The sequence below is a fragment of the Protopterus annectens genome, chromosome 14.part0 (assembly GCF_019279795.1).
Source record: "Protopterus annectens isolate FY-2018-M chromosome 14.part0, PAN1.0, whole genome shotgun sequence".
Lineage (NCBI taxonomy): Eukaryota > Metazoa > Chordata > Ceratodontiformes > Protopteridae > Protopterus > Protopterus annectens.
In genome coordinates, this window is record NC_056748.1 from 397,335,579 (window position 1) to 397,362,479 (window position 26,901).

Genomic DNA, 26,901 nt, shown 5'->3' on the forward strand with positions numbered 1-26,901 from the left:
GGGTTAAGAGGCTGGGATAGAGTACTGCAACATGGAAGAGTGACATCTGTGGTTACAGTAAGATTTTACACAACTATTCTATGTCCTATTCCCACGATGCAGTATTAATAACCTTTGGTTGAGCACCAAAGCTCAAAGGGAAGAGAATGGTGGTATAGAACTCTTTTTCCAAGAATCCATGCAGATTACCTTAGCAAACCCTACTCTAGACCTGGAAATATGGTTCAGTTTGTAGTGTTTGGTGAAGGTATGGACAGATGCCCAGGTAGGATGGATGCAGTGTCCATCCCTTTGAAGAAGGCTCCAGTGGAGTGGGCTTTAATTTTATGAGTTTCGATGTCTGCCTTGGTAGGGTAACAAAAGGAGATAGCCCTGGAAATCCAGGCAGAAATTGTTTTGTCACCACTTTCCCCAGAGCTCTGGGGTGAAAGTGCCAAGAACTTGTCAAGGTAGAATCTTAGTTGTCTGATCATCAAGGGAATGCAGGACTCATTCTGTGTATGTGGGGAAAAAAGGTGAAGGTGGAATACATTTGTTTTATGGACAGCTTATTGGCCACCTTTGGGCATGAAGGACAGATTGGTCCTTAGGAGTCACTAATCTTGTGGAAGATTAGAGAAGGTTGGGTGACCATGAGGGCCTGACACTTTCTGGTTGATGTCTGGGCCACCAAAAAGCACAGTTTTACCCAAGTTTAATATTTTACAGAGGCTGTAGATGCTGGTCCAAATGGGGAGAGAGATTCTCTAAAATGTAGTTCACGTCATATGGCAGTGGAATTGGCCTCCTTGGAGGCCTGAGATGCAGTACTTCCTTAACTTCACTGAAGTCAGGAGGCAAGAGGAAAGTCAAGAGGCAAACATGCCAAAATAGCAGCTAGGCGAGCCTTAACAGAAGAATATGCCAGCCCTGCTTGCAACAATTCACACGGGTAGGACAGCACTAAAGGGACCTCTCCCTGAAATGGGTCTAGTTGTTTTTGAAGGCACCAGAGAACCTTCCATCTGGACAAATAAGATCTCCTAGTATTGTTTGCTGGCCTCCTGCAGGACATTCAGCACATCCTCAGTGTAAAAGGTGCCTGAATGGGATCACAACCACCTACAGGCTTAGGTTCAGAGACTCCAAGTGGGGATGGATTAGGAATATATTGCCTATGTGAGAAGGTCCACAGAGATAACTTATGGATGACTGCCCCTTGCTAAATGCAGAAGGAGGGGGAACTAGTGCTGTCTTGGCCAAAAAGGAGCCAACAATATTTTTTGGTTTGTCCTGTTGAATTTCAGCAGGATTTTTTGAGTGGGAAGTGGGGGAATGCAGAGAGAAAATCCCCTTCCATAAGATAGGAAAGGCATCCGTTGCCCTCACTGGGGGGCTGGGTGCCCTGGTACAAAAAAGTGGAAGTTGTCTGTTCATACAGGAGGCAAACAGATTTGTGGTGTACCCTACTTGTGGGCTAATGTGCAGGAACACATCCCTGTGCAGCATCCATTTGTGGGATTGTGACATGGTGTCTGCCAGTGTGTTTTGAGCGGAGGGAATGTAGACCGCATGGCAGGGCAACTCCACATTAGGCCACCAATTCACAGGGCTGGAGTGCAAGTCTGCATAACAAGAGTATGTTTTCCCAGTTTGCTCACAACAAGAGTATGTTTACCCAGTTTGCTCACATACAAGAGAACTGTAGTGTTGTCTCTAAACAACCTCGGGGGGGGGGGGGGGGGGGGCCTTGCTTCACAATGTGTTGGAAGGCCCTCAGACCAGACACTGGCCCTCATCTCTCCAATGCTGATGTGCCTTGCACCTTCAAGCTGCCTACAGCAGCTCCCTAGCTCAGGTCTGAAACCTCTATGCACATCTCCTAGACTGAGAGGAAGGGGTTATAAAGGGAAGTCCTGGGTTTTGAGAGATCAACCAAGCGGAAAGCTTGAGGTTGTCCAGGTTCGGGGCTTTTAATACCAAAGGATGAGAAAGGAGATCCGGGATGGGATCCAAGAAGGAGCTACCACATGAGACCGCAGGTATGGGAACCAGGTTTGACGAGGCCAGAATGGGGCTACGAGGATAACTCTGCTCCCCAACCGACGAGCTTTCTGCAAGAATTTTGTCATTAATGGGGAGGAGGAGGATAGGCATAAAGAAGAACGGATGGCCAAGCATGAACAAAAGCTTCTCTGGGGGTCTCCCCCCAGTGGGGGGGCGGGGGGGAATCAGAGTGAAAAACTCACTGCACTTAGCATTCCAAAGGTGACGCGAACAAATTGCAGCAAGGCCATTTGAGGAAGATTTGTTTCGCTACCAAGGGGTTCAGAGAGAGGATAGTTAGACTCCGCTTGTCCGCTAAGATGTTGGATCGACCCAGAATGTGCGTTGCTAGCAGAAAGCTGTTGGTAGATATCGCCCACTCCAAAACTCTAAAGGGCTCTCGGCAGAGAGGCCAAGACCTGGTCCCCCCCTGTTGATGTACCAGACCACTGACATGTCTGTCTGAATTGCAATAGTCCCTAGAGGGAGGGAGGGCCTGGAGAGCCTGCAATGCTAGAAACACCGCCCTCATCTCCAGAACGTTGATAGCAGCACAGTCTCTGTAGGAGTCCATGTGCCTTGGACGGTTCTGCCCATGCAATACACCCCCCCCCCACCCTAGGCGAGAAGCATCCGTGGTCATTGTGGTTTGGAGTAGAGGCATTAAAAAAGGCCGCCCTTCCCAAAGCTCTCGAATGGAGCCACCAAAGCAGAGATTCCCTGCAAACCCTGCTGAGGGGAATGGGAGAGTATAGTGGATGTCGAAGAATGGACCACTGTACCTGCAATGTCCATTGAAGAACCCTCATTCAGACGGGCTAGAGGTGAAAGATAGACAGCCACAGACTGACCCTAGAGCCCTCAGGACTAATTCCGCCGGTGGGGCTGGAGACTGTAGAAGAGCTAAGATGTGGAGGGTTGGGTTGCGAGAGCCAAGACGTGGAGGGTTAGGTGGCGAGTCTGTCCGACATCAAGAAAATCTTTGCAGGGTCTATTCTGGCCCCTATGAAATCCAAGACCCGAGCAGGCTGAAAAGACGATTTTTTGTAGTTTACAGTGATCCCCAATTGGTGGGCCAGGCGCAGGAAATAGTCCCTGGCTGAGCATAGTAGATGCCTGGTGGGGGCGGCGAGGAGCCAGTTGTCCAGGTAAGGAAAAGACCTGTATTCCCTGAAGTCTCAGGTGGGCCGCTACAACTGCCATGACCTTGGTGAACACCCTGGGGGCTGTGGAGAGACCAAAGGGGAGGACCCTGACCTGATGGTGGCTGGCTCCCAGCAGAAAGCAGAGAAATCTCCTGGATCGCCTGTCCATTAGAATGTGGTAGTACACATCCTTGAGATCTATCGAGCACATCCAGTCGTTCTCCTGCAGAAGGGGAATAGATTGAATGGCGATTGAATGGCGACCATCCGGAATTTCTCTTTGGCAACTGACAGGTTCAATGTAGATAGGTCGAGAATTGGCCTTGGGTCCCCCGTCTTTTTTGGCACCAAAAAGAACCTGGAGTAAGTGCCTGATCCGGACTGGCCTGGGGGGACGCGAAGGATGGCTTTCTTAGCAGCTCTTCCATCTCTAAGGCTGCCACCTCCTTCTGATTGGGTGGGACATCGGGGAGGCGCCCCAACTGAGGGAGAGAACTCAGGAAAGGAATAGAGTAACCTCTGGATATTATACGGAACACCCAGCGATCCGTCATTATGGACTCCCAATGTGCTAGGTGCTCTGAGAAATCCCCCAGACTGCCTCCAGAGAGGAGCAGTCGGGCAACCCCTCAGGGTTGCTGCTGTGGGTCGATCGGAAAAGGGTTCCCTCAACCCGAAACTCCTCGGCCCCACTCTGCCCCTGGGCCGGCATCCCCCCGTCCTCCCATGCCTCTGAATAAAGAGAGGTACGGAGCGGGACAGGATAGTTGAAATTTCCAGAACCACATATTTTGTCCTCTGGTTCCTGGAAAAGGACCTTTGAGGAGCGGATTCCGATGGCAGACTACTTCATTTTTTTCGCTCTGGAGTAGCGTATCAGTCTTGCCAAAGGGAGCATTAGTGAAGGACGCCTGGAAGGGTTCCGCAAAATCGCAAAGATGGAGCCACGCATGACACCGTAAGGTTATGCCTGCTCCGCTGAAGCCAAATTACGCAGCGCCCTTACAGAGAAGGTGGCTGAAGCGAACATCCGCTTTCCAATGCAGTCCATTATCACAGACTCCTTGTCTGGAGGATGTACAGAGGGAACTTTCCTGTGCCAGTTGCTTCTTGGTGGCAGCCGCCGCCACCACCATGGCATCTACTGGGGCACCTTTGCTCCACGCTGTCCTGTGTCGGGGGGGGGGGGGGCCTGTCCAAAGAGGGCTCGCCAACCAAATTTTGTTCCTCTAGGGGAACTGGGACATAGGCGCAGGCTGTCCCTGGGGCCGAAGACAGGCCAGTCTGCAAGGGAATGGCTGGTGGATCCGTAGCCTGAGCCTTGGGCCTCGAATCCCTCGAAAGGACCCTCTCCATGACAAAGGCCAAGTGTGAGCTGCTCTGATCTCTAGCTTGGAAAGCTGCTGACTCTGATCCGAATCGGATCAGATAACTTCATTTGATCAGCAACCTGTGGGTAACTACTTCAGATTGCTTACTGCAGAACAAAGGGAATTAAGTAATCAATGGAGCCAAGCACTTGGTGAAAACCCTGGGAGCAGTGGAAAGCACAAAGGGCAAGGCAGAGAACTGCCCGTGAGAACCTCAGGTATTTCCGGTATGTGGGCTTTACAGGGATGTGTAGACAAGCATCCTTTATATCTAGAGTGGCCATGAACCCATGGTGGAGTAGGAGGGAGACTAGAGAAGGTAAGGTCAGCATCCTGAAGGTAGGGACCTTTAGGAAAAGGTAGAGGCAGGAGAGGCCTAGGATTGGTCTCCATGGTCAGACTTTTCTGGAAACTAGAAAAAAAGTACAGTTTTGTACCTACCATAAATGTAGATGTTGTGCTAATACAGCTGCAGTCATAACAGATGGGTTCTCCTGCCGTCAGGCGTGTCCTCGGTCGGCCGAATTCCAAAGTCTAGGTCTGGTGTCGGTTGTAGTCGCTTCTTCCCTGACGTCAGTGCGACAGGGGTATAAAGGAACCATCAGACGCCATTTTCTTCAGTTTTTTCTTGCCCCAGATGTCAGGTGCCCCCAGAAGGAAGGCAATACATAAATTTGTGTAATAATGCAGTGCAAAATAATCAAAATACAGTAGTTGCAAGCAAATACATCATAAATGAAAACCCCAATCAGGTTGTATGAGGATGTGTTAGCCTATAGGCCTGTCCCAAGAGGGGAAGGAGGGAGGGAAACCTGGACTGCAGCTGTATTAGCACTCCAGCATCTACTTTTATGGTAGGTACAAAACTGTACTATGTTCATCGTGCATACAGCTGCAGTCATAACAGATGGGTAGAATCCCAAAGCTAAGAAAGGGGTGGTAGGCACTAGGTGGAACTAGGAGCCAAAATGCCCTGCAAGACTGCAGTGGCGAAGCCTGCTCTAGATTTGGAGTATAATGGTAGGTTGTAGTGCTTGGAGAAGGTATGCACAGAACTCCAAGTGGCTGCTTCCAAAATATCCTTGGTGGGAACTCCTGAGGAAAGCTGCAGAGGTGGCTGTGGCCCTGGTGGAATGAGTTCTAATGCCAGAAAGTACAGTTTTGCCATGAAAGGAATAGGAAAAGCGTATGCAGTGGGCTATCCATTTTGAGACTGTCTGTTTGGAAATTGGCTTTCCTTGAGCTCCTACAGCATAGGACACAAAGAGCTGTTCAGATTTTCTGAAAGGCTTTGTTCTGTCCAAATAATAACGCAGTTGTCTGTGGATGTCCAAGGAATGTAGTAATCTCTCCCCTTTGTTTTGAGGATTAGGATAAAAAGTAGGTAAATGTATGGCCTGATTTAAAGCTACCCTGGATACCACTTAGGCATAAAGGACGGGTTGGTTCGTAAGGAAACTCTGTCCTGATGGATGATAAAAGGCTGAACAGCCATGAGAGCCTGTAGTTCTGAAACTCTACGAGCTGAGGTGATAGCCAGAAGGAAAGCTGTTTTCCAGGACAAATATTGCAAATCTGATGAGGCAGCTGGCTCAAAGGGAGGCAAGGTCAGTTTTTCCAGAATGAAATTAAGATCCCAAGCAGGTATTGGTTGTTTCCTTGGAGGTCTTAGATTCTTAGCCCCTCTGAGGAACTGTCTTAAGAGAGGGTGAAGGTGGATCAGTGTTGTATTCTGCAGAAATGGCAGAGGCATGGATTTTGGAGAATGAAAGTCCACTGCTTAGCAACTCAGCTAAATATTGTAGTATTTGAGGTAAATTCAGTTTTCCAGGATCCTGGCCCTTTTTCTCATTCCAGACACAACACCGTTTCCATTTTGCGGAGTAAGCTTTTCTAGTTGATGGCCTTCTGGCCTCCAAAATGACATCCTGCACCTCCTTGGAGAGTAGGGCCTGTTGTGATGCTAAGGAATCTTCCATGCGGCTAGATTGAGTGTTTTTAGCTGGCTGTGAAGAGTTTTGAAGCTGTGCTGAGTCAGAAGAGGCATTAGAGGCAGGGTCCATGGTGGGGAATGCGTCAGGATCCTCAGGAGTGGGTACCAGTGTTGCCTTGGCCAGTCCGGAGCAATGAGAATCATCTTTGGTCTGCCTGCTCTGGTTTTCAATAGAACTTTGGGCAGCAGAGGAAGAGGTGGGAAGGCAAACTGTCATTGATGTCAAACTGAAAGAGAGCGTCCACTCCAGGCCTTTGGATGGAAAATCCTTGAGCAGAATTTTGTCAATTGGTGATTTTTGTGGGAGGCAAAGAGATCTGTGTCTGCCCTTCCCCATTCTTGGATTATTTCTGTAAAAACTTTTGGAAGCAATTTCCATTCGTGTGGATCTGTCATATTCCTGCTTAGGTTGTCTGCCAGCGCGTTTTCCTTGCCTGGCAAGTATTGTGCTTGTAGTTCCATTTGTAAGTCCATGGCCATGTTCCAAAGTGACATGGCCAGTCTGCATAGGGGGTAAGAAAGTGTTCCTCCCTGTTTATGTACCACATAACTGTGGTGTTGTCAGTTCTTATCAATAGTTGACCTGGTTGTAGAAGGTACTTGAAAACTATAATAGCATTTCTTACTGCTAGCATTTCCTTTTGATTGATGTGAAGGTGCTTTTCTTTTTGGGACCATTTGCCCTGAATGCACCGATCTGTCATGTGCGCGCCCCCCCCCAGGCGTCTGTTGTGATGACTTGATTTGCTTGAGGCTTTCTGAATGGAAGACCTGTGTTTGTTTGAAATGCTTGAGCCCACCACAAAAAATTCCTTTTGCAGACATGGAATTAGTGGTACTATTGTTTCCAAACTGTGGCTGTGTTGAGACCATATGTTTTTCAGGTACCATTGTAGTTTCCTCATGTGCAGCTTTGCACATGGGATTAGTAAGATGCAAGATGCCATGAATCCCAGAGCCTGCAGGATTTTCCTTGCAGTCAGCCTGGTGCAATTTGCTAGTGCTCTGAAGTATTGAATTAGTTGCCCCTGCTTCTCTGGCGTGAGGTAGGCCATCTGGGTGTTTGTGTCCAAATTGGCAACCAGGAAAATTATCTTCAGAGAGGGTATTGGCACCCAGGAAAATTATCTTCCGAGAGGGTATTAGCCTTGATTTCTTTTTGTTGACTGTGTATCCCAGAGAGTTCAACAACATTATTACATAAGCCAGATGTTTCAGAAGAATGTGCTTGCTGTCTGCTTGGATTAGGCAGTCGTCCAAATAGGGGTATATTTGTATCCCTTGAAGTCTGCAGTAGGCAATTACTGATGCCAGGCATTTCGTGAATAGTCTGGGCGCAGTAGACAAGCCAAAGGGCAATGCAGAGAATTGATAATGGGTTGAACCTGCAAGAAATCTACGGTACCTTCTGCAATTTTGTCTGATTGGGACATGCAGGTATGCCTCCTTGAGGTCCAATGTTACCAGCCAAGACTCCTTGCCCAGCATGGGAAGAAGTTGCTGTAGAGTGAGCATCTTGAATTTTTGTACAAGTAGAAATGTGTTTAGGATGGATAGGTCCAAAATAGGTCTCCAATCTTTTACCTTCCTTGGTACCAGAAGTAGCCTGGAATAAAAACCTTGACCTTGTTCGTGCGTAGGTACCTCTTTAATAGCTTTCATGTTTATGAGATCTGTAATTAGCCTTTGTGCCTCTGCCCGTGGCAGGTTTGGCATGCCTCATATTTGGAAGGGTGTGAAAATGGAATTTGTAGCCTCTGTTTATAATGTCCAGGATCCATTTGTCCTTTGTGACAATATGCCAATTTTTTGAAAATAATGCCAGTTTTCCTCCTAAGGGGGTTGCCATTTGAGACTTGCTTGGCATGCAAAGGGGAAAGCCATTGGGTTTGCTTTCTGAAAGATTGCGAGTTATCCTCACCACCTCTCTGTAGAAGCTCGCCATTGTCTGCCTCTAAACGATCCTTGGGATTGTCCTCTGCCCCTCTGGCGCCTGTATCTGCCTCTTTGGGGTCTGTCCATGGCAGGAAAGGACCAGTTTTTTGGAAGGCCAATTTCTACTAAAACGTGGGGGTTTGTACCCGTAGAAAATCTCAGTTTGCATTGATTTAGCCTTTTCCTCCATTTCCTTAATACCTCCTCAGCATTAGCACCAAATAGTACATCCTTTTGAAGACGGGAGTCTAGTAATTTAGCTTTGACATGATCAGGCAAGGCTTGTTCCTTGAGCCAGGCATGCCTACGTATGACTGATCCTGTAACAGCAGCTCTACAGGAGGCCTCTAGAGCATCAAAACCACATTGTAAGGTATGCTTACCCACTTGTTCTGCACTATGCATCAAATCCTGCAACTCCTTCAAGTCTGGTTGTTCAGGTTGTGACATTTTACTTTTCAATTGTGATAACAAAAACTGTTGGTATTTTAGCATATGGAATTGACAGTTTAAGGTCCTCATGGGTAAGGTAGCAGAGGTATATACCTTTTCCCCCCACCTTTCTAAGGATCTGGAATCTCTCTCTGAAGGTAATGGATTTTTAGCAGTGGAGGCATCAACTCCCTTGGGGCCCTGTGAGATGGTTTCTGGGTCAGCAGCATGGCTTTTGTATAGAAACTGGGCCGAGGTATATACCTTTTCCCCCCACCTTTCTAAGGATCTGGAATCTCTCTCTGAAGGTAATGGATTTTTAGCAGTGGAGGCATCAACTCCCTTGGGGCCCTGTGAGATGGTTTCTTGGTCAGCAGCATGGCTTTTGTATAGAAACTGGTGTGAGAGTCAGGAACCCTGTAGTACCTGTCAGGCTTAACTGGAGCTGGAGGTAGAGAGTCCAGGTTAAGGCAGGCCTCCGAGTAAACAATCTAGGATGTCCAAGACAGGAGGTATAGCCAGAGGCCTGTGCTGAGGTAGCAAGAGAAATTCCCTAAGCCTTTTCTTGAATCCGAATAATCTTGGCCTTCCCAGTGGAAGTGTTCCCTTAAGGTATGCAGAGTTTCCCCAAATGAGTAATCCTCGGGGGGGGGGGATACAGAAGGGGACTCCTCCGCATCAGTGCCTTCAAAAGGGGAGTAAGAATGTTCCTGATCAGAGTGCTCTGAAATAATGGAGCCCTGATCAGAGGAGGGGGAATCTTCCTCCACTCTGGGCCTTTTGTCCGGTGGGGGCTGAGAACCTCTGATAAGAGTAATTAAATCCTCAGCCATTTTAAGCATCTGTTTCTTAGGCATGGGGTCTGGAGATGGGCCCTGTGTAGCTTGTCTCAAGAGTGCATGGTTACTTTAGACGTAGTGAAAGCCTTGGAGAAAGAGGTGGAAGGTCTGAAGACACCTTGAGTGGAGGTGGACCTGTCCACATTGAGTTTCAACGCAGAGTGGCTTCGGTATCTGTAGTCTGGGTGTGGGCAGAGGAGCCTGCGACCTCGGGCATAGAAGACACCGCCAAAGAAGTGTAGTCGGTAGTCAGGGGCTGCGTAGGCGCCTCGCTGAGAACCGGACCACGTGTAGTCGGCTTTGGCATGGTGTCGGTAGAGGCCGTGGACCTCGTGTGTCGGTCCTTATCTTTGCGGTTTTTAGACAAAACTGGAGTCAGATTATCCGACGACATAATATAATTAAATGCTTTCCCAAAATAATGCTGGGCGAACTCCGCCTGACGCTTAATAGTGCGTTTGTTGAATGTAGCACAAAAGCGACAGACAGACGTCGTGGTCTGGGCCTAAACAAGGTATACAGAGGGAATGGAAATCCTTATGCGGTATTTGCTTCCCACAAGAAATACAATTATTAACTGTCTGACATCGGTCTGAGGCAAGAAAAGTTTACCCAACGGGGTACTTAGCTTTCAAGAAGACTTCGGTTTCCAAATTTTCGTAATCTCAGGAGCTGGCCGACCGGCACTTGCGAACTGCTTCTGCTTCGGGCACCGTGCGGCAAGAAAGACTGAAGAAAATGGCGTTGGATGGTTCCTTTATACACCTGTCGCACTGACGTCAGGGAAGAAGAGAAGACAACCAACGCCGGACCTAGACTTTGGAATTCGGCCGACCGAGGACCCACCTGACTAGAACCCATCTCTTATGACTGCAGCTGTATGCACGATGAACATCCTAGAATGTAGAAACCACTTCCTTTTGCGTCTGAGGGCACCGATTTGATAGCACCCTGGGCCAGCAGGGCTTTGGGATGCCCTCTGTGTCCGGGGTGGGGGCGGGCCAGGTCATGAAGAACTATTTGAAGGATGGGCAGGACCCATTTGTCTGATGAGTCCACACAGGAGGAAGTGACAAGAGGTAGAAAGGGAAGGGGTGGATGCGGGATGGTAGGCAAATAAGCCAGATGCTACCTGCCCTATCTGGAAAGGGTGGTCTAGTGGAGGGGGGTTCCTGGTGGGGTTTTCTAGTTCTGAAGGAGCTGCAGGGCGAGAATACTTCCTTCTGAACTGGGTTTTCGCCGGGTAATTTCTTTGAAATTTTCATATGGGAGAAGCAAGCAGATGTTTCAAATCCTGCATTTCTTTTCCTTTTTGCTGTAGTGACTTAGAAAGATCAGCCACTTTTGCACCAAACAAGGCCGAATTGTCCATGGGTACAGCCATACCTTTTGTCCCAAAGTCCTCAGGAAGGGGCAGTATAGCCAGAAATACCTTCTTAATGCAAAAGCTGATGCTGCTGACCTAGCTGAGGCTTCAGCAGCATCATGGCTGCACTTTATGTAGTGCCTAGTAACATGGGTAATTAGGGCTAAAAGAGAAGACTGATTCTTTGTTAGCATGGTGCATCAGCCAATTCCTTGGAGAATATTTCCAGGAGAGCTGGATCTTATTTTGCCATACGAGTCTAGTAATTCGTACCCTAAATGTAGCAGAAGTGTAAATTCTCTTACCCAGCCTTTCCATGGTCTTGCCATCTTTGTCAGTTGGAAGTATTGTGGTAGTGGGTAACAGCTTAGAAGCCTTGCCTGTGAAGATAGGAAGAGACAGTAGCAGAGTCTGGAGGTGGGCACTTCAGGAGGTACTTGGCAGCGTCAGGAACTGTCAGGTCTACATGGGGCAGGTGGCAGAGTTAGAAGTTATGTACTTACCATAACGTTCCATCTGAGTAGGTGTATTCATTTGTCTGCAACCTGTGGGTATGGATCAGATATCGGATCCGAAATCGGCATGGTTTATCCAGCTATGGATCCGAGCTCCTAGCGCCTCCCCTCACCCATAATGCACTGCTCTTCCTACATGACCTCAACCATAATGCCCTGCTCTCCCTACATGACCTCAGATAGAGTTTGTCCTGTATCAAAATACCCTAATCAAAGGGTAACACATTCTATGCAGGAAACTGACAAGGCCAGGGGGATAGTAGGGCGGGATGGTTGCAGACAAATGAATACACCTACTCAGATGGAACGTTATGGCAAGTACATAACTTCTAAATCTGAAGTAGGAGATTCATTTGTCAGCAACCTGTGGGACAGAGTCCCCAGCTACCTGAATCTTGGGCGGCTGTCATGGAAGGATATTCCGGAGCACCGCGGAGCCAAAGGATGCTCTACCTCTAGACGTGATATCCAGCTTGTAATGAGAAATAAAAGTATGAGATGAAGCCCAAGTGGCCGCTGAACAAATGTCATCCAGAGGAATCCTAGCCTTAAAGGCTGCTGAGGTAGAAACAGACAGTGTTGAATGAGCATGGAGTCCGGTGCGGGCCTCCCAGAAGCTTGGTAAGCTAAAAGAATACACTGGGAAATCCAACGTGACAAGGAGACTTTGGAAATTGTTTACCCAGATTGAATTTGGCAAAGGAAATGAACAACTGGTCGGATTGCCTGTGACCAGCTGTCCTGTTAAGGTAAAAACGAAGCTGCCTGTGAACATCCAATGAATGCAGCTTGTACTCTCCTTTGTTCTGATAATTAGGAAAGAAAACTGTGTTTGCTTCCGAAGCTACCTTAGGAAGAAACGAGGGATTGATCCTGAGGTACACACGGTCCGGATGGAAGATCAAGTAAGGCGGCTTCATGGAAAGGGATTGAAGTTCCGAAACTCTTGGCTGAAGTAATGGCTACTAAAAATGCAGTCTTAAGAGATAAGAACTTTAGATCTACTGTAGCCGCAGGCTCGAAGGGGGGAGCGGTCAAGGCCTGAAGAACCAAGGAAAGATCCCATGGTGGAACCGCCTGCTTGACAGGGGGTCTAAGCAGAAAGGTGCCTTTTAGGAAGATTTTACATAACTTGGCAGACATAAGAGGCCGAGTCCTGACCAACATGATAATGAGAAATGGCTGCTAGCTGAACTTTGACTGTGGAACTACTGGCGCCATCATTAAAGAGAGTGGTAAGGAAGTCTAGAACCAGGGGAAGAGGTACAGTGAAGGGATCTAGACCTTGCCGCTCCGCCCAAACGGAGAATCACTTCCATTTACTGCGGTAAGTTTTTCTGGTAGAGGGTTTATGCGCCGCTACCAGAAGGGCCCTAACGGGCGACGAAATACCGGGAGTCCTAAATTAGGAGTGGAACTGGAGCAGCCAAGCTGTCAGCTTCAGGTTATCCAGGTTTGGAGATGGTAGGTTCGATGGGTGTGCTATCAGATCTGGAATGGGATCTAGAATCCAAGGTGGACTGACTGAGTGAGACCTTAGGTAAGGGAACCAGATCTGCCGAGACCAGAATGGGGCTAGGAGGATCATTCTGCACCCCAACCGAGAGGCTTTCTGAAGAACCTGGAGCATCAGAGGCAGAGGGGGGTATGTGTAAAGAAGACCGGGAGGCCAAGCATGCACCAGAGCGTCTCTCGGGGAATCCCCTGGTGGAGGGATTAGAGCGAAAAAACTGTCGCACTTGGTGTTTGAGGGAGAAGCAAAGAGATCGCAACAAAGAGTTCCCCACCGTGCGAAGATACGGTTTGCTACTTGAGCATTGAGAGACCACTCGTACGGGGAGAGAATGGTGCGACTGAGCTTGTCCGCAAGGATGTTGGACCAACCCGGAATGTGCGTTGCGATGAGAAAGCGGTTGGTAGAGATCACCCATTCCCACACACTCATGGCTTCCCGACAAAGGGTAAGACCTGGTTCCCCCGTTTGTTGATGTACCAGACCACCGACATGTTGTCTGACTGAATCGCAATTGTTCCTAGGGGAAGAAAGGCCTGAAGTGCATGCAACGCCAAGAGCACGGCCCTCAATCTCCAGAACATTGATATGCAGGGAGGTCTGAGTCGTTCCACGTGCCTTGGACCGTCCGTCCCGCAAAATGCCCCCCCCCCACCCGAGGCGAGATGCGTCCGTGGTCACTGTGGCAAGGGGGGGGGGGGGATGCACAAAAGGGGCGGCCTCCTTGGAGGTCCTCTGAATGGAGCCACCACAAAAGAGACCGCTTGCAAGCCTTGCTGATTGCAATGGGGTGATGCAGGGGGAGAGAAAGACAAGACCATTGTACTTGAAGCGTCCACTGAAGTACTCACATGTTCAACCTGGCGAGTGGGAGAAGGGAAAATCGCTGCCGCCATGGATCCTAGTGCCCTCAGGACCAATTCCGCCGGAACTGAGCTTGAGAGGAGGATGGCCCGCACCTGGAGTTGTAGATTCCGAATTCTGTCGGTTGTGAGGAAGGCTCTTAACTTCCTTGTGTCTAACCTGGCACCTATGAAATCTATCAATTGAGTAGGGGCCAGGTTGGACTTTCCTACGTTTGTGATACCTAGCCAGGGGGCTAGCTGAAAAGAATCTCTTGCCAGGGATAATAGATGCCTTGTTGGGGCGGTGAGAAGCCAGTCGTCCAGGTACGGAAAGACCTGCACCCCCTGAAGCCTCAGGTGGGTCGCAACCACTGCTAATACTTTGGTGAACACCCTGGGGGCTGTGGTGAGACCAAAGAGAAGGACCCCGAACTGGTAGTGACTGGCTCCCAGCCGGAAGCGAAGAAACCTCCTGGACCGTCTGTCCATTAGTATGTGGTAGTACGCATCCTTGAGGTCTATCGAGCACATCCAGTGATTCTCTCCCAGAAGGGGGAAGATAGGACTGTAAAGTGACCATCCGGAACTTCTCTTTGGGAACTGCCAGGTTTAATAGGGACAGATCTAGAATGGGTCTTAGGTCCCCTATCTTTTTTGGCACTAAAAAACCTGGAGTAGAACCCTGATCCGATCTGGTCGGGGGGGGTGGCGGGGGGCTGGATGGCTCTTTTCCTCAGCAGATAGCCAATTTCTGCTGAAGCGACCTCCCTCTGATCGGGTGGACCGGAGAGGGATTTTGGTTTTGGGACGTGGAGAACGGGAATTTTGTATTCTCTGGATATAATACGGAGGACCCAGCGGTCTGTTATGGACTCCCATGCCGCTAGGTGCTCCGAAAAACGTCCCCCGACTGCCTCCAGAGTGGAGCAGTCGGGCAACCCCTCAGGGTTGCTGCGCGGGGCTGCTCAGAGAAAGGTTCTCTGGACCCGAAATTCCTGGGAGCCCCTCTGCCCATAGGGCGGCGTCTGCCCTGTCCTCTGCCACGGAAGGACTGGTTGTCCGGAGCAGGTTGGGATTGCTGCGACTTCCGGAACCACATCTTCTGGCCCTTTTGGTTCCTAGAGTAGGACCTCTGGGGCACAGAGAAGTGGACTCAGACGGCAGACAGCATCTTCCCATCCTTCTCGCTCTGGACCAAGGTGTCGCGAACAGTCTTGCCAAAAAGGGCAGAACCATCAAAGGGGGCGTTCGCGAAAGACGCCTTGAAGGGCTCTGTGAAATCGCAATGGCGGAGCCAGGAATGGCGTCTCGTGACTAGGCCTACTCCTGCAGCTCTAGCGGCTCCCTCAGTAGCATGGGAAAGCAACCACATAGAGGTATTTGTCACTGACCGAAGAGTGGCCATACGGGTGGAGTGCAAAAGTTTGTCCTCCTCAGACATGGACTCTGGGGGGGATGCAGCGTATTCTTTGATAAGATCGCGCTGCATCCTAACAACATGTGCCAGATAGTTGAGCGCCCTGACTGAGAAGGTCGCTGAACTAAACATTCGCTTCACCAAGCGGTCCATCATCAGAGACTCCTTGCTCTGAGGATGGAATGAGGGACTCTCCTGGGCGAGTTCCCTCTTGGTGGCTGCTGCCGTCAGCATGGCATCTACCGGAGGACACTTACTCCAGTGGGCACGGTCAGCAGGGGGGCTGAGAATCCTGTCTGGCCTTTTGGGGATTGGCTCCACGGTGTCCGGTTCCTTCCACACCCTGGTGGTAATAAGGTCCACCAGGGGGTCGGCAGGAGGGGACACCCAAGAGGTAGACGGGCCCGCTTCGAATGCCTCCAAGAACACGGACTCGTCCGAAGACTTTGGGGCAGACCACCCACCCCTTATACGAAGCATTTCCATGATGTCTCCAAAAGAGACATCCTCGGGGGGGTGATCTTGGGGAGCCTTCCCCTTCCTCCAAGTCAGTGTCTTCAGTTAAAAACTCGGGGGAGTCTATGTGCCTCCTTTTACATGTGTGCTTGCGAGGTGCCTCCTCGGGGGGGGGCTGTCCGAGGAGCCCTCGCAAGTAGTGTCTAGTTCCGCAGGAACTGCTTGGGGCATTGAAACGGGTTGTCCCAGTGGCCGGGTGATGGAAGCCTGACCCAGAGCAGATTGAGTGCGGGACGGAGCCGAAGCAAGTGCCGGGGGTCTGGAAGCCCTCAACAGAGCCCTCTCCACTTTATCAAAAGCCGAAGGGGAGCCAGCCTCGACCAAAGGATCCGACAGTCGGCTCCCCCTCGGATCCGAGGAGTGGATCTGAGCCGAGCCCTTCGGAGAGGGACCAGTGCGCTCCGACACGGATGGTGCCAAAGGCACACAGAGTCCCTCGGATCTGAAACTCTGGCCAAGGCTCCGAGAGGTCGGATCCGACACTCGAGGGCAGGGTCGGATCCGAAGTAGCCAGTACTATCGAAGCAGACACACCCCCGGCTCCAAAGCTGCCCGGCTCAGAGCGCTCCGAACCAGGGTAGCGGGTCGGAGAAGGAGCCATGGGCTTGAAGGGTCGAGATCCCCCCCCCGGGGGGAGGCAGGAGCACTCCCATCTGCATCTGGGCCTGGATGAACCTTTGCATCATCCGGTCCAGATCGGCGTCAGAAAGACTGTAGGTTGACCTCGAAGAGGCCACCGAGGTAGGCCTTGAATACCGCCTCGATAGCCTCGGAGGTCGGGTCTCCTCCTCCGGTCCCAGTGAAATGGCTGGGGACCGGAGCCGAGGAGGAGAACCAGCAGCTAGAGAGGCCGGAGGAGAAGCCCGCTTAGCCGGTGGGGCCGAGACGGAGGTCTCGGCCCGCCGCTTGTGGTGCTTCTCTCTCCGGTCCTTCTTCCTAGCTTCCCTGTCCTCCGAACCCGTAGAGGGAGTTTGAGTCCCGGGAGGAGGAGCGGGAGCAGGTAGGGAAGGTACCACAGGAGCGTTAACCAATGGGGCAGAGGCCGAAGCCGAGTCCGGGGGTAAAAGTCCCGCCAAGACCAGCTTCGACCTTCGCTCCTTCAATGCCGTGGGGTTGAACCCTGCACAGATTGAACATCCAGAAGTGAGGTGTTCAACCCCACGGCATCGAACGCACCGAGTGTGGCCATCCACAGGGGACAGCTTATGGCCACAGTCGGAGCACTTCGAAAATATCGCCTTAGGGGCCTCAGACTTTTTTTTTAACAAAAGAAAATTAACAAGTTAAAAATGAACAAGTTAACACAGTAAAGGCCCCAAAGAAACCACGCACACACTACGCTACCAGCGAGGGGAGGGAATTACAAAAAAATTAAGTAATTTAACCAAAAATAGTTTAAATGGGTGGGAAACCTAAAACTTTCACACAAAGGAACTATTTTTAAACCAAAAAACCCTTAGTAAATATACTAAATTTTCACTTAGCTGAAGGAGCTCAAAGATCAAGCTGTCACCATGAACGCGGCAAACTAGATCTGAGGTCATGTAGGGAGAGCAGGGCATTATGGGTGAGGGGAGGAGCTAGGAGCTCGGATCCATAGCTGGATAAACCATGCCGGTTTGGATCAGATATCGGACCCATACCCACAGGTTGCTGACAAATCAATCTCCTACTTCAGATTCTGCGTTTAAGGATGCAGAGAAGGCAGGCAGGATTGGAGGAACAGCAGACGGGCTTGGGGAACCCATTTGAATGGGGTTGTAGTATCTTTTTACCTCCATCAAGGATTCCCACTTGAAATGATTTTTCATCTTAGAGATGATTTTCCCCCAAAGGTCAAATCAACTGGGGAGTCAGGGTTGACATTCCTCCTATGGGAAGCCATACCTCCAAGAAAGAAGAGATCTGGGAGGCGTAGGAAAGTGACTCATCAAAAAAATCAGACTGGTCTTCCTTTTCCCTCATGGTAGGCTCTGAAGTTTGAGGCCTAGGCCTTGAGTGGAGGAGGAATGCTAGCAGTCCCTGCAGGAGGAGGATGAAAGGCCATAAAGGCATTAAATAGGCTTTGACTGAAGATCTGCCAGTCAGGCATACTTTCAGAAGGGGAAGAAAGGTGCCTCCTTTTCTGTTAAGGGGCCTAACTGGCATCTGAAGGGGGAAGGCCTGGAATCCTGAGACTGTAAAGGACCAGAGGCATCAGACAGACCTATAGCAAAAAAGATGACCACTAGTCCCCCCCCCCCCCCCCAAGCAGAGACCGACATCTGAATAGTCTCTAGGGATGTGCCCTCCACGAGGGATCCATAGAGGTACTGGCTATATCCAAGGTGGCTGAATAAGATTCCTCTACCAGGCAGACATCTGCCACTAGAGACGCAGCTATAATAGGCTGTGAAATCTTGGCAGTCTTCGGTGGTTGACTAGGTATGTTGGATGAAGCTTTCATCCCCAACGCAATCTGCTTTAACCTTTGATTTTTCAAGTATAGGTTTGGTGCATGCAAACTACTATGCAAAGTTTTGGGTACAAACACCTGACAAATTGAACAGGCCTTGTAGTTGTGCGACTGACCATGGGCATCCTTACAAGGAATCTGCCGGCCACATGTACATTTGCCCTTTCTAGATGACATGAACAGGCAATACAATAAAGTGTACTTATCCGATTTCTCAACTAAGACTGCAGTGAGAGCAGGAACACCTGGCGTACGACTGGCAGCTAAGAAGTTCTAAGGGCTGGTGTGTGCAGACGTCACTTATGACCCACCATTCCTTGAGCCATGTCAGACATCCCACGCACAGTGTAGGGACTGAACTTTTGCATACTGGCTGGACATGCACAAAGCCAGAGGACTAAACCCATATGTGGAATACTGCAGAATGGAAATAGGACAACATAATCTGTCCCGATTCTGCATCCCAGGAAAACTTGGTTCTGGGTGGGGTTTAGTATGGACTTGAAATTCATGTTGAACCCCAGAGACTGCAGGACAGAAATAACTTAATACTTCCTGTTGTTGGGCCTTATGGAGAGGTATCTCTGATGTCCAAAGTGGCCAGAAATGCCTAAAGCATTGGGGGGGGGGGGGGGGGGTCTGGAGTACAAGCATGCAAAAAGTGGGTACTTCTAGAAAGAGGCAGAGGTGGGAGAGATACAGGATTGGTCTCCATGGGTTGGTACTAGGCTATCGGCCCTATACAAGCCTAGCCATAACAATTCCCTGGATATTTCTTCCCACAATATTTACTTCTCTGGACCCCTGTCTAGCAGGGCAACTGCCATGATCCCCGGGATGAATTTCTTATCTCCCATCCAAATCAGGGTTCCTTTTGAAGAGGGCCAATGAGACGCTCTGCTTGACTTGTATGGGCAGTCTCTGGGTCAAGAACTGATCCCTCCAGCACGTTTTGTTCATTGTGATGACAAGGTTTAGATCCCTGGAGCATGCGGCTCTGAGGGATTGGGATTTAAGTGGAGAATGTCCAACAGCTCAGGGTTTGACATGGCCTTTTATGTTAAGCAGAGATTGCCTCTCAGACGATATGCCACAGAGTCAGCATATGCCATCTGCTTTAGGCCTGCGATTCTTTTAGTGTGGTATTTCTGTGGTCTTTCCAGCTGTTGCAGATGCCTTGAGGTACATACAAATACAGGGCATTATACTCTATAATGGGTCTAATGAGGGATGAGTACAGTGGGACAATGACCTCTTTCTGCATGAAAAGCCTTTAGTGATGGTGTGCCACATAGGATTTCCTGAATGTTGTGATGATGTGGTTATCAAAAGGGAGACCACTGTCCTCCTGTGTCCCAAGTCACTCATCACACTTTCGATGTTTAGTGTACTGCCACCTATGTGGTAATTCATGGGTACAGGTTTTTTTTTTCCAAAGAGGATAACTATACATTTCTTGGCATTAAGCTTGGGCCCATGGCTCTGGCACCAGGCATCCATTTCTGTAAGGCCCTTTTGTAAGATATCCACATCATTTGGGGATTCGGTAATTGCTCCCAGTTTGCAGTCATCTGCGAACTTTGTTAGCCAGAGTCCCTTAGTGTTGCCCTGTACTTCAGAGAAGTAGATGCCAAAAAAAGAGTGGTCCCAGGACTGAACCCTGAGGTACTCCACTTGTCTGGAGCTGGATTTGGAGTTGGCTACTTTTACAGTCTGGGTACTGCCAGTAGGCAGTCTTTACTTGGTACTAGGAAAAAAAGTCTGCAGTAAGATTTCCTTTGTCTGACAGGGGGACAGATTGGACAGACCCTTGAGAGAGGAGGCTAAGACTGCTGGAAAAGGGGTAGTTGTGATATGCCTCTTAAGGAGGGAGGAATGACCCAAGTCGTGAATTACCCCTTTCTATAAATAGGAAAGGCTCACTTGTCTGAGGTAATGCTTTGCCAGACAGTAAGAAAGCGAGTCTTTGCAATAGGGGAATGGAATCCGGAGGGGTGAAGGAGAAGGCAGGTAGACTACCTGACCTGAAACAGTAGTTTGAGCATGAGTTGGCCTGGAAGGAGGCTGCTGCTTCTGCTTCCTGGAGCTCTTTTTACTCCTAAAATGAGGAGCAGCAGGAGCAAAATGTTTGCTCAACTGTCTTGGTGGGATAATTCCTATGGAATTTAGGGATTGGAGAGACAGACAAATGTTTCAAGTCTTGTAATTCCTTCCCCTTTTGCTGAAAGATTTTGAAAAGCTCTGCCACTTGGGCCCCAAAAAGGGCAGAATTGTTCAGGGGTGCATCCAGAAGTTTAGCCCAGGTATCCTCAAGTAGGGGTTGGAGTCTCAGTGAAGAATACCTTCCAAGTACTGAGGCAGAAGCTGCAGATTCTGCAGAGGCCGCTGCACCTAATAGTGTCTTGTCACTTGAGAGGACAAGGAAATTAGGTTAGATGAGCCTTAGGAGAGTCTGGGAGATCAGCCAAAAGTTTAGAAACCAGACTCAAAATGGCCAGGGCATACTTAGATGCGTGTCTGGTAGTTAAAAGCCCTAAAAGCCAAAGTGACAGGGTGTATACTTTTGCCAAGGTGTTCCATTGGTCTTACTGTCCTTATCAGTGGGAAGGACAGAGGTAGAAGTAACCTGGAGGGCTTGTCTGCAGAGACTGAAAGTGCCAGGGTCTGTAACTGGGCATTTAATCAGAAATTTGGCCTTTCTGGGACCTTATAAAAACCTGTCAGGTCTTCTAGGGGTTGTGGTTGGGATTCAGGGTCTTTAGAGGCTGCACTAAAGGTGTCCAAAAAGGCTAAGACTAGAGGGATGGCAGAAGGTGAAGGGTTGTCCATTTGTAAAAGTTCATAGTACCTCAGACATTTCAGTGGAATCACATTAAAAAAAAAAACACACATAAGAGATGGTTTCACCAAAGGTCCTCTCTTGGGGAGTCTGCCTCAGCAGAGTCCTCCTCATGGGAGGCATATCCAAGAGAGGAAAGCATATGAGAGGCATAGGAAAGGGAATCCTCAAGAGGAATCTGAAGAATATCTTCAGTCTGAGGCCTAGGACTGATAACATGAGGGGCAGCCAGAGGGAAAGCAGGCAAAGAAGGCATTAAATAAGCACAGAGAAAGCCTGGAGGAGACATGTTTTGGCTTTAGTTTCCTTTTTATGCAAGGGGCAGGGTGTAGGGAGGGCCAAGGTTCAGACTGTTCTACTACAACAGTGGAAGGATTGGTCAGGATGTCCGTTGAGAGTCCTGGTCGGTTTATGCTTCAAAAAGTGTGCTCATAGAGCATTGACAATCTTGCACATTTAATAATCACTCAGATTCTCAGAAATCCTAGACTTAAGCATACGAGAAGAGAAGTCTGCCAACATAAAACGTTGAGCAGCTACACTCTTAGGTATACCACCCAATCAATATTACAATTACCAAAAATATTTTAAAAAAAGCAAATTCAGAAGCTACAATGAGCATATGGTTGACATCCTTTTACTAGTTCTCCACCCAAATTAAGCAGTCTTGAGGTTTTGTTGACCCTATTGCCCTTCTTTTAATGGTCGAGACGACCTCCCAAAGGTTTTATCCCATCTAAACGTAAACATTTTGCTGGCAATATATTCCACAACTGATCATCCAGTAACAAAATATGCCAAAATATCTATTTAGTTTGGAAATATTGGCATATTTTGTCACTGGATGATCAGTTGCAGAATATTGCCAGCAGAATGTTTACATATAGATGGGGTGAGATGTCAACTCCTCTGCATAAAGCACACTTTGAAGCATAAAAACTGCCAGGTTCCAATTTACTATAATTGATAAAATTATATTAAAATTACGGACAAACAAGGGAGGTTGGCATACTATTTTGGATACCAAGGAAAAGGGTTGAATTATTAGACTGGGGAGGGGGGGTTTATTCCCACTTAGTCTTATATGAATCTTTGTGATTGACCAATTAGATGAAAGCATGAAGTATTTAATTGCTATTGTATGTTTATTAGATGAAAGCATGAAGTATTTAATTGCTATTGTATGTTTACTTGTTATACACTGATGAAGGCTTGATAGCCGAAACATGTATGCAGGAATAAAGTTTGGAAGAGAAGTGTGCAACTTCCCATGCCTACCAAACTTCTCCCTTCTTTGTCCGTTGTCCAAGGCTAGTTGCCATAAGATGCTTAGAAGTTTATTTTGAAACTAATCCTATATCCTGGGAACTTCGGAGAAGTTTGGGTTTGCAAAAGTTGGGCCAGAGAACCACCAGCTCATCTATGCTATCCTCCAAAACTACTAACATAGTAGCAAACAGCTGAGGAGAATCCACCTTTAAAGGTAATCTTTATTAGGTCTCATTTCTTTTTGTTCCCAATTAACTCCTCAATCCTGACATTAAGTACTGTGGATGGGATAAAGACAGTGCAAAGGGAACCAAAAAGCACTCTAATTTTCTTGCTATTGTATGAAAGTTCATGTCTGGCTGAAAAGTACCTTGCTAAATGGCATAGTAAAAGAACCCCAACTACCAAGACCACCCCGATTAGCTGCTTGAGTCGTCTCCTTCCTCACCCATGCCAGGGTAGAGATAGAGTGCACATTCAGAAACTACAGTAGCTAATCCCTTGAGGGGATAGGGAATGTGTTGCCTGATAAGTGTGCACAGTATTGAGTAATGCATGCGTAGATATATTTTGATACTTCATACGAAACCCTTGGACATTACATACAGGGGCATAAACAGTAAAACAAGTGTGCCACAGTTGCAAGATGCCATAATCTCTCTATGAAAACATAATGGGAGAGAATCCTTACTGAAATGTCAGCACTCAAACGAAGAATACCAACAAGCTGAAAGACTGAAAATCTTGGGGGGGGGACCACATGCTCTCCAAGGTCCCTCTTCTCCTTTAAAAACTTTTGCAAGGGGCGGGACCCCCACCATATCCTCTTGAACTTGTGTACCACCTCACCATTTCTCAGAGAAAGGGAAAAGGAAATGGCCATCTCAGACTTTGCATATGCAAGTCTGTCGTTTTGAACAGTCTACGTGTTTGGGACTTCCTCTAGCAGATTCTAATATTTCAAATGGTTACAAAGAGCATTTAGGGAAGGCAGGTGGTGGTGTACACTATTTGAGGGCAGAATTGGAAAAAAAAAAGCTGCAAAGTCCTGTTAATACATGCCTGGGTTGCAGTTTCCAATGCATTACAGTATTAAGTACACAAACCACTGTAAAATTATTTGTACCTTAACAGCATTTACCATTCACAAGATATTAAAAACCATCACAAATAAAGGTACTTCCTTATTATTAGTGGCCTTGGCAAGATAGCTAGGGTGAGGAAATTTTTCCTAACAAATAAAAGGTGCGCGCCACCTGTTTTGGTACCCAAACTAACTTTTGCAGCTAGGGTGCATTTCCTTACCTGCTAACAAACAAGTGAATGCATTTGTAGTTTTGGGTTTAGTAATTGGAATTTAAAACTGGGGGTGGGGGACGAGGTAAAGTGTGAAAAATAGGAGCAATTGTACTGACATACTAGATGTATACCAGAGTAAACATTGCCCTTCAGATTCTTGGCAAGCCACGTTCCTAGAGTGTCTATGCAGCCACCTCCTTCGCTTAACTCAGCAGGGAATGGTTGTGTGTTTACAGCCAAACTAACTACAGGAAGCCATATGTACCAGAGCAGGTGGCCTGGTACAATCTGCAGGTGCAGTGTCACGGAATCTCAGCAGGAGTCAGGATCACTGCAATTCATATTAAAACAGTCACTTGAAACAGGATCAATCGCCATGTTTACTCTACGCTATAAGCAAAGGCCGCTATAAGGAAGTACCCAAATAAAATGTTAAGAAAATGCTCTGGAAAGTAAGGCTACTTGAAGGCAGCTACAGGTGGCACATTACACAGCTCAGATATTGGATAGTTTGTACAGTAAAAAGGCAAAGTGGATAACAGCCTAGTTCCTGTGATGAACCCAACAGAGCCAAGTGATGCCAAGATTTCAGTACTGTGGATGTAACCTCTCACACCACACCAACTGCGATTTCATTAGGGAAATGGCATTCCAGACAACTCAACATCGTATTATGTGAAAAATTATATGCACACAAAATAAAATAATTTATACCTGACTGGTTCCTGGCACCACGTGGTGTTCCCACAGTTATTTCTGAAGCTACCTCTTCCGCCCTCTTTACAACCAATTTTTTAGATGATCTTTCTGGGGATGGGCTAGAACTCACTTTAGGAGATGATGTTCTCACTCTCATTTGTTTCAGTGAAGAATCTACTCTGTCCGTAACATGCTCCTGAATTTCTACTTTACGAGGGGACAAATGAACACTTCTAGGAGATGTTATCAGTTTCGGCCTACTGTTGTCAGAAAGGTCTGATAGATCTGAAACACATGAACTTGATTCTTGAATTTTGTTTAAGACTTCTTCTGCACTGAAAGACTTCCTGGAAGCAGAATTTCTCCTAGATCCTGGCTCATTTATATATTTTTCAGGTGTTGAAGAGCTCTGTGCATCACCTGCAACACTATAATGCTTATCAGAACCTGTAGCCTTTGGGGAAGGAATCCCTTCAGGGGACTTCAAGCCACTGATGTTATCAATACCCACATTCATGTCCATTATGAATCCCCGGGAAGAGCGACTTCGACGCTTACGAACCTGACCAGCTGTCATGCTGACTTGGTTTTCACTTTCAGCATCCAAGGAACCTTGGGACTGGTTACATTCTACAAGACTTCTCTCATTTAAATGAGATGCATTATTGTCCACAATACTCTTGCTTACTGCATCCACTGTTACAGTAACAGTTTCTTTACTTTTGGACCCTACACTGCGACGACTTCTGCTGGGACTTCTGTTTGCATCTTCAAATGATTTCTCCAACGTACTGTATTTTGAAAGTAAAATCTGTTCAGAGTCGGGCTGAGAAAGTTCTGCCAGAGTCAGGCTTTTCCTACCAACTTTACTCCGTCTAGACACAGGTGACCTCTGAGCAACATCTTGATTTCCGTACTCGTCAACGGCCTGTAAAAACTGTGCATTAACTGCAGAAAGGGTTGGATCTTCACCCTGGCTTTTGCGAGCACTTTTACGTACTGCAAAGAAAGGAGTTTTTTCCTGCTGTGTATTATCAAGAACAGACAGACTTCCATGGCTAGAAAAATTCTCATAGTGTACATCCAGACCCTTGGGTGTTTCAATTTGGTCTTTATACAACGTGTACAGTTCACGAAAAGGGGACTTGTCCTTCGCGACATTCTCCAGAATGATTTTAGATTCTACAGTTTTGGGTGTGGTCTTTCTGGAATGAGGTGTTGCATCACCATTTGTGACAGCCGTATCGGGAAGGTTCACACACTCTGCAGTAACATCCTTGAATTCACTGGCCTTACCTAAAAATACACAAGAGTTAAATTTTGTTTCTACTCAAAGAAATCACAAAACATTACCCCCAACACGGCATATATAAACACGCCAGAAATAAAAATTTGGGAAACTTGCAGAGTGCCATACTGTCTATATTTCACAATCTGCAAACATTAACTAGTTAGCCCTGCTGGCACAGAGGAATACAGCTCAGCCTGTAACCCACATGATCAGAATCAAAAGCAAAGAGTCTCTAGAAGCTGTTGTGGTGGAAGGGAAACGGCACAAAACGAGATTGTACAGTTGTGTACACTTACCATAAATGTAGATGTTGAGTGTATTCATTGTTGCAGTCATTACATTTGGGTTATCTGCCTGCAGGTAGTCCTCAGTCGGCCCGATTAACAAAGTCTTGGATTCTGCTCCGGTTGCAGTCTCTTCTTCCATGACGTTGGGTCGTCTAACATGCAGCAGATGCCATTACATCAGTTTTTCTTCTTGCCCCAGATGTCAGGTGCCCCCCTAATGGGAAGCAAATATAAAAAGTACAAAGATACACCCCCAACAAAAAAGAAAATACACCAAAAAGGCTTTTAAAGCATAGTAAAGGAAAGTAGAGGTATAGCCAAAAGAAATTAGGGGGCTGGAGGGAGGGTAACCAGGACTGCAACAGCAAATACACCAACATCTACATTTATGCCAAGTGTACACAACTGTACTATATGTTCTTTGTGTTTCACTGTTGCAGTCATTACATTTGGGTAGATTCCCAAAGCTATGGTTGGAAGGAGGAATTTAGACAGCATTAGGGCCAGCTATAAGGCCCTGCAAGACTGCAGTGGAAAAGCCAGCTCTGGATTTAGAGAAAATTGGCAAATGATAATTGCTTGGTGAAAGTATGTACAGAACTCCAGGTAGCAGCTTCTAGGATGTCCCTGGTAGGGAAGCCTCAGAGAGGCTGTAGAGATAGATTCAGCCCCAGTGGAGTGAGGTCCGAACCCCTGGGGGAATAGGTTTTCCATAGTGCTTATAGCAGAAATGAATGCAATGGCTTATCCATTTAGAAAATGGTTTGCTCTGAAATAGTCTTCCTCTCTGCCCCTGCAGCAAATTCTACCAGCAGTGGTTCAGATTTCCTTTGAGGTTTAGTCCTGTCCAA

The 26,901-nt window shown here is 47.9% G+C and overlaps 1 protein-coding gene across 8 annotated transcripts in view; it reads right to left on the reverse strand.

The window, feature by feature from the left end:
* Positions 1 to 26,901, reverse strand: part of MKI67 (marker of proliferation Ki-67) — a 404,744-nt gene that overhangs the window by 252,318 nt on the left and 125,525 nt on the right. For 7 of the 8 annotated variants that reach the window (XM_044056164.1, XM_044056162.1, XM_044056163.1 and 4 more), the window contains exon 7: positions 24,488 to 25,768. The exons of the other annotated variant lie outside the window; for it this stretch is intronic. In XM_044056164.1, coding sequence (XP_043912099.1) covers positions 24,488 to 25,768 — 1,281 coding nt within the window. The remainder of the gene's footprint in view (positions 1 to 24,487; positions 25,769 to 26,901) is intronic. 8 annotated transcript variants of the gene reach the window in all.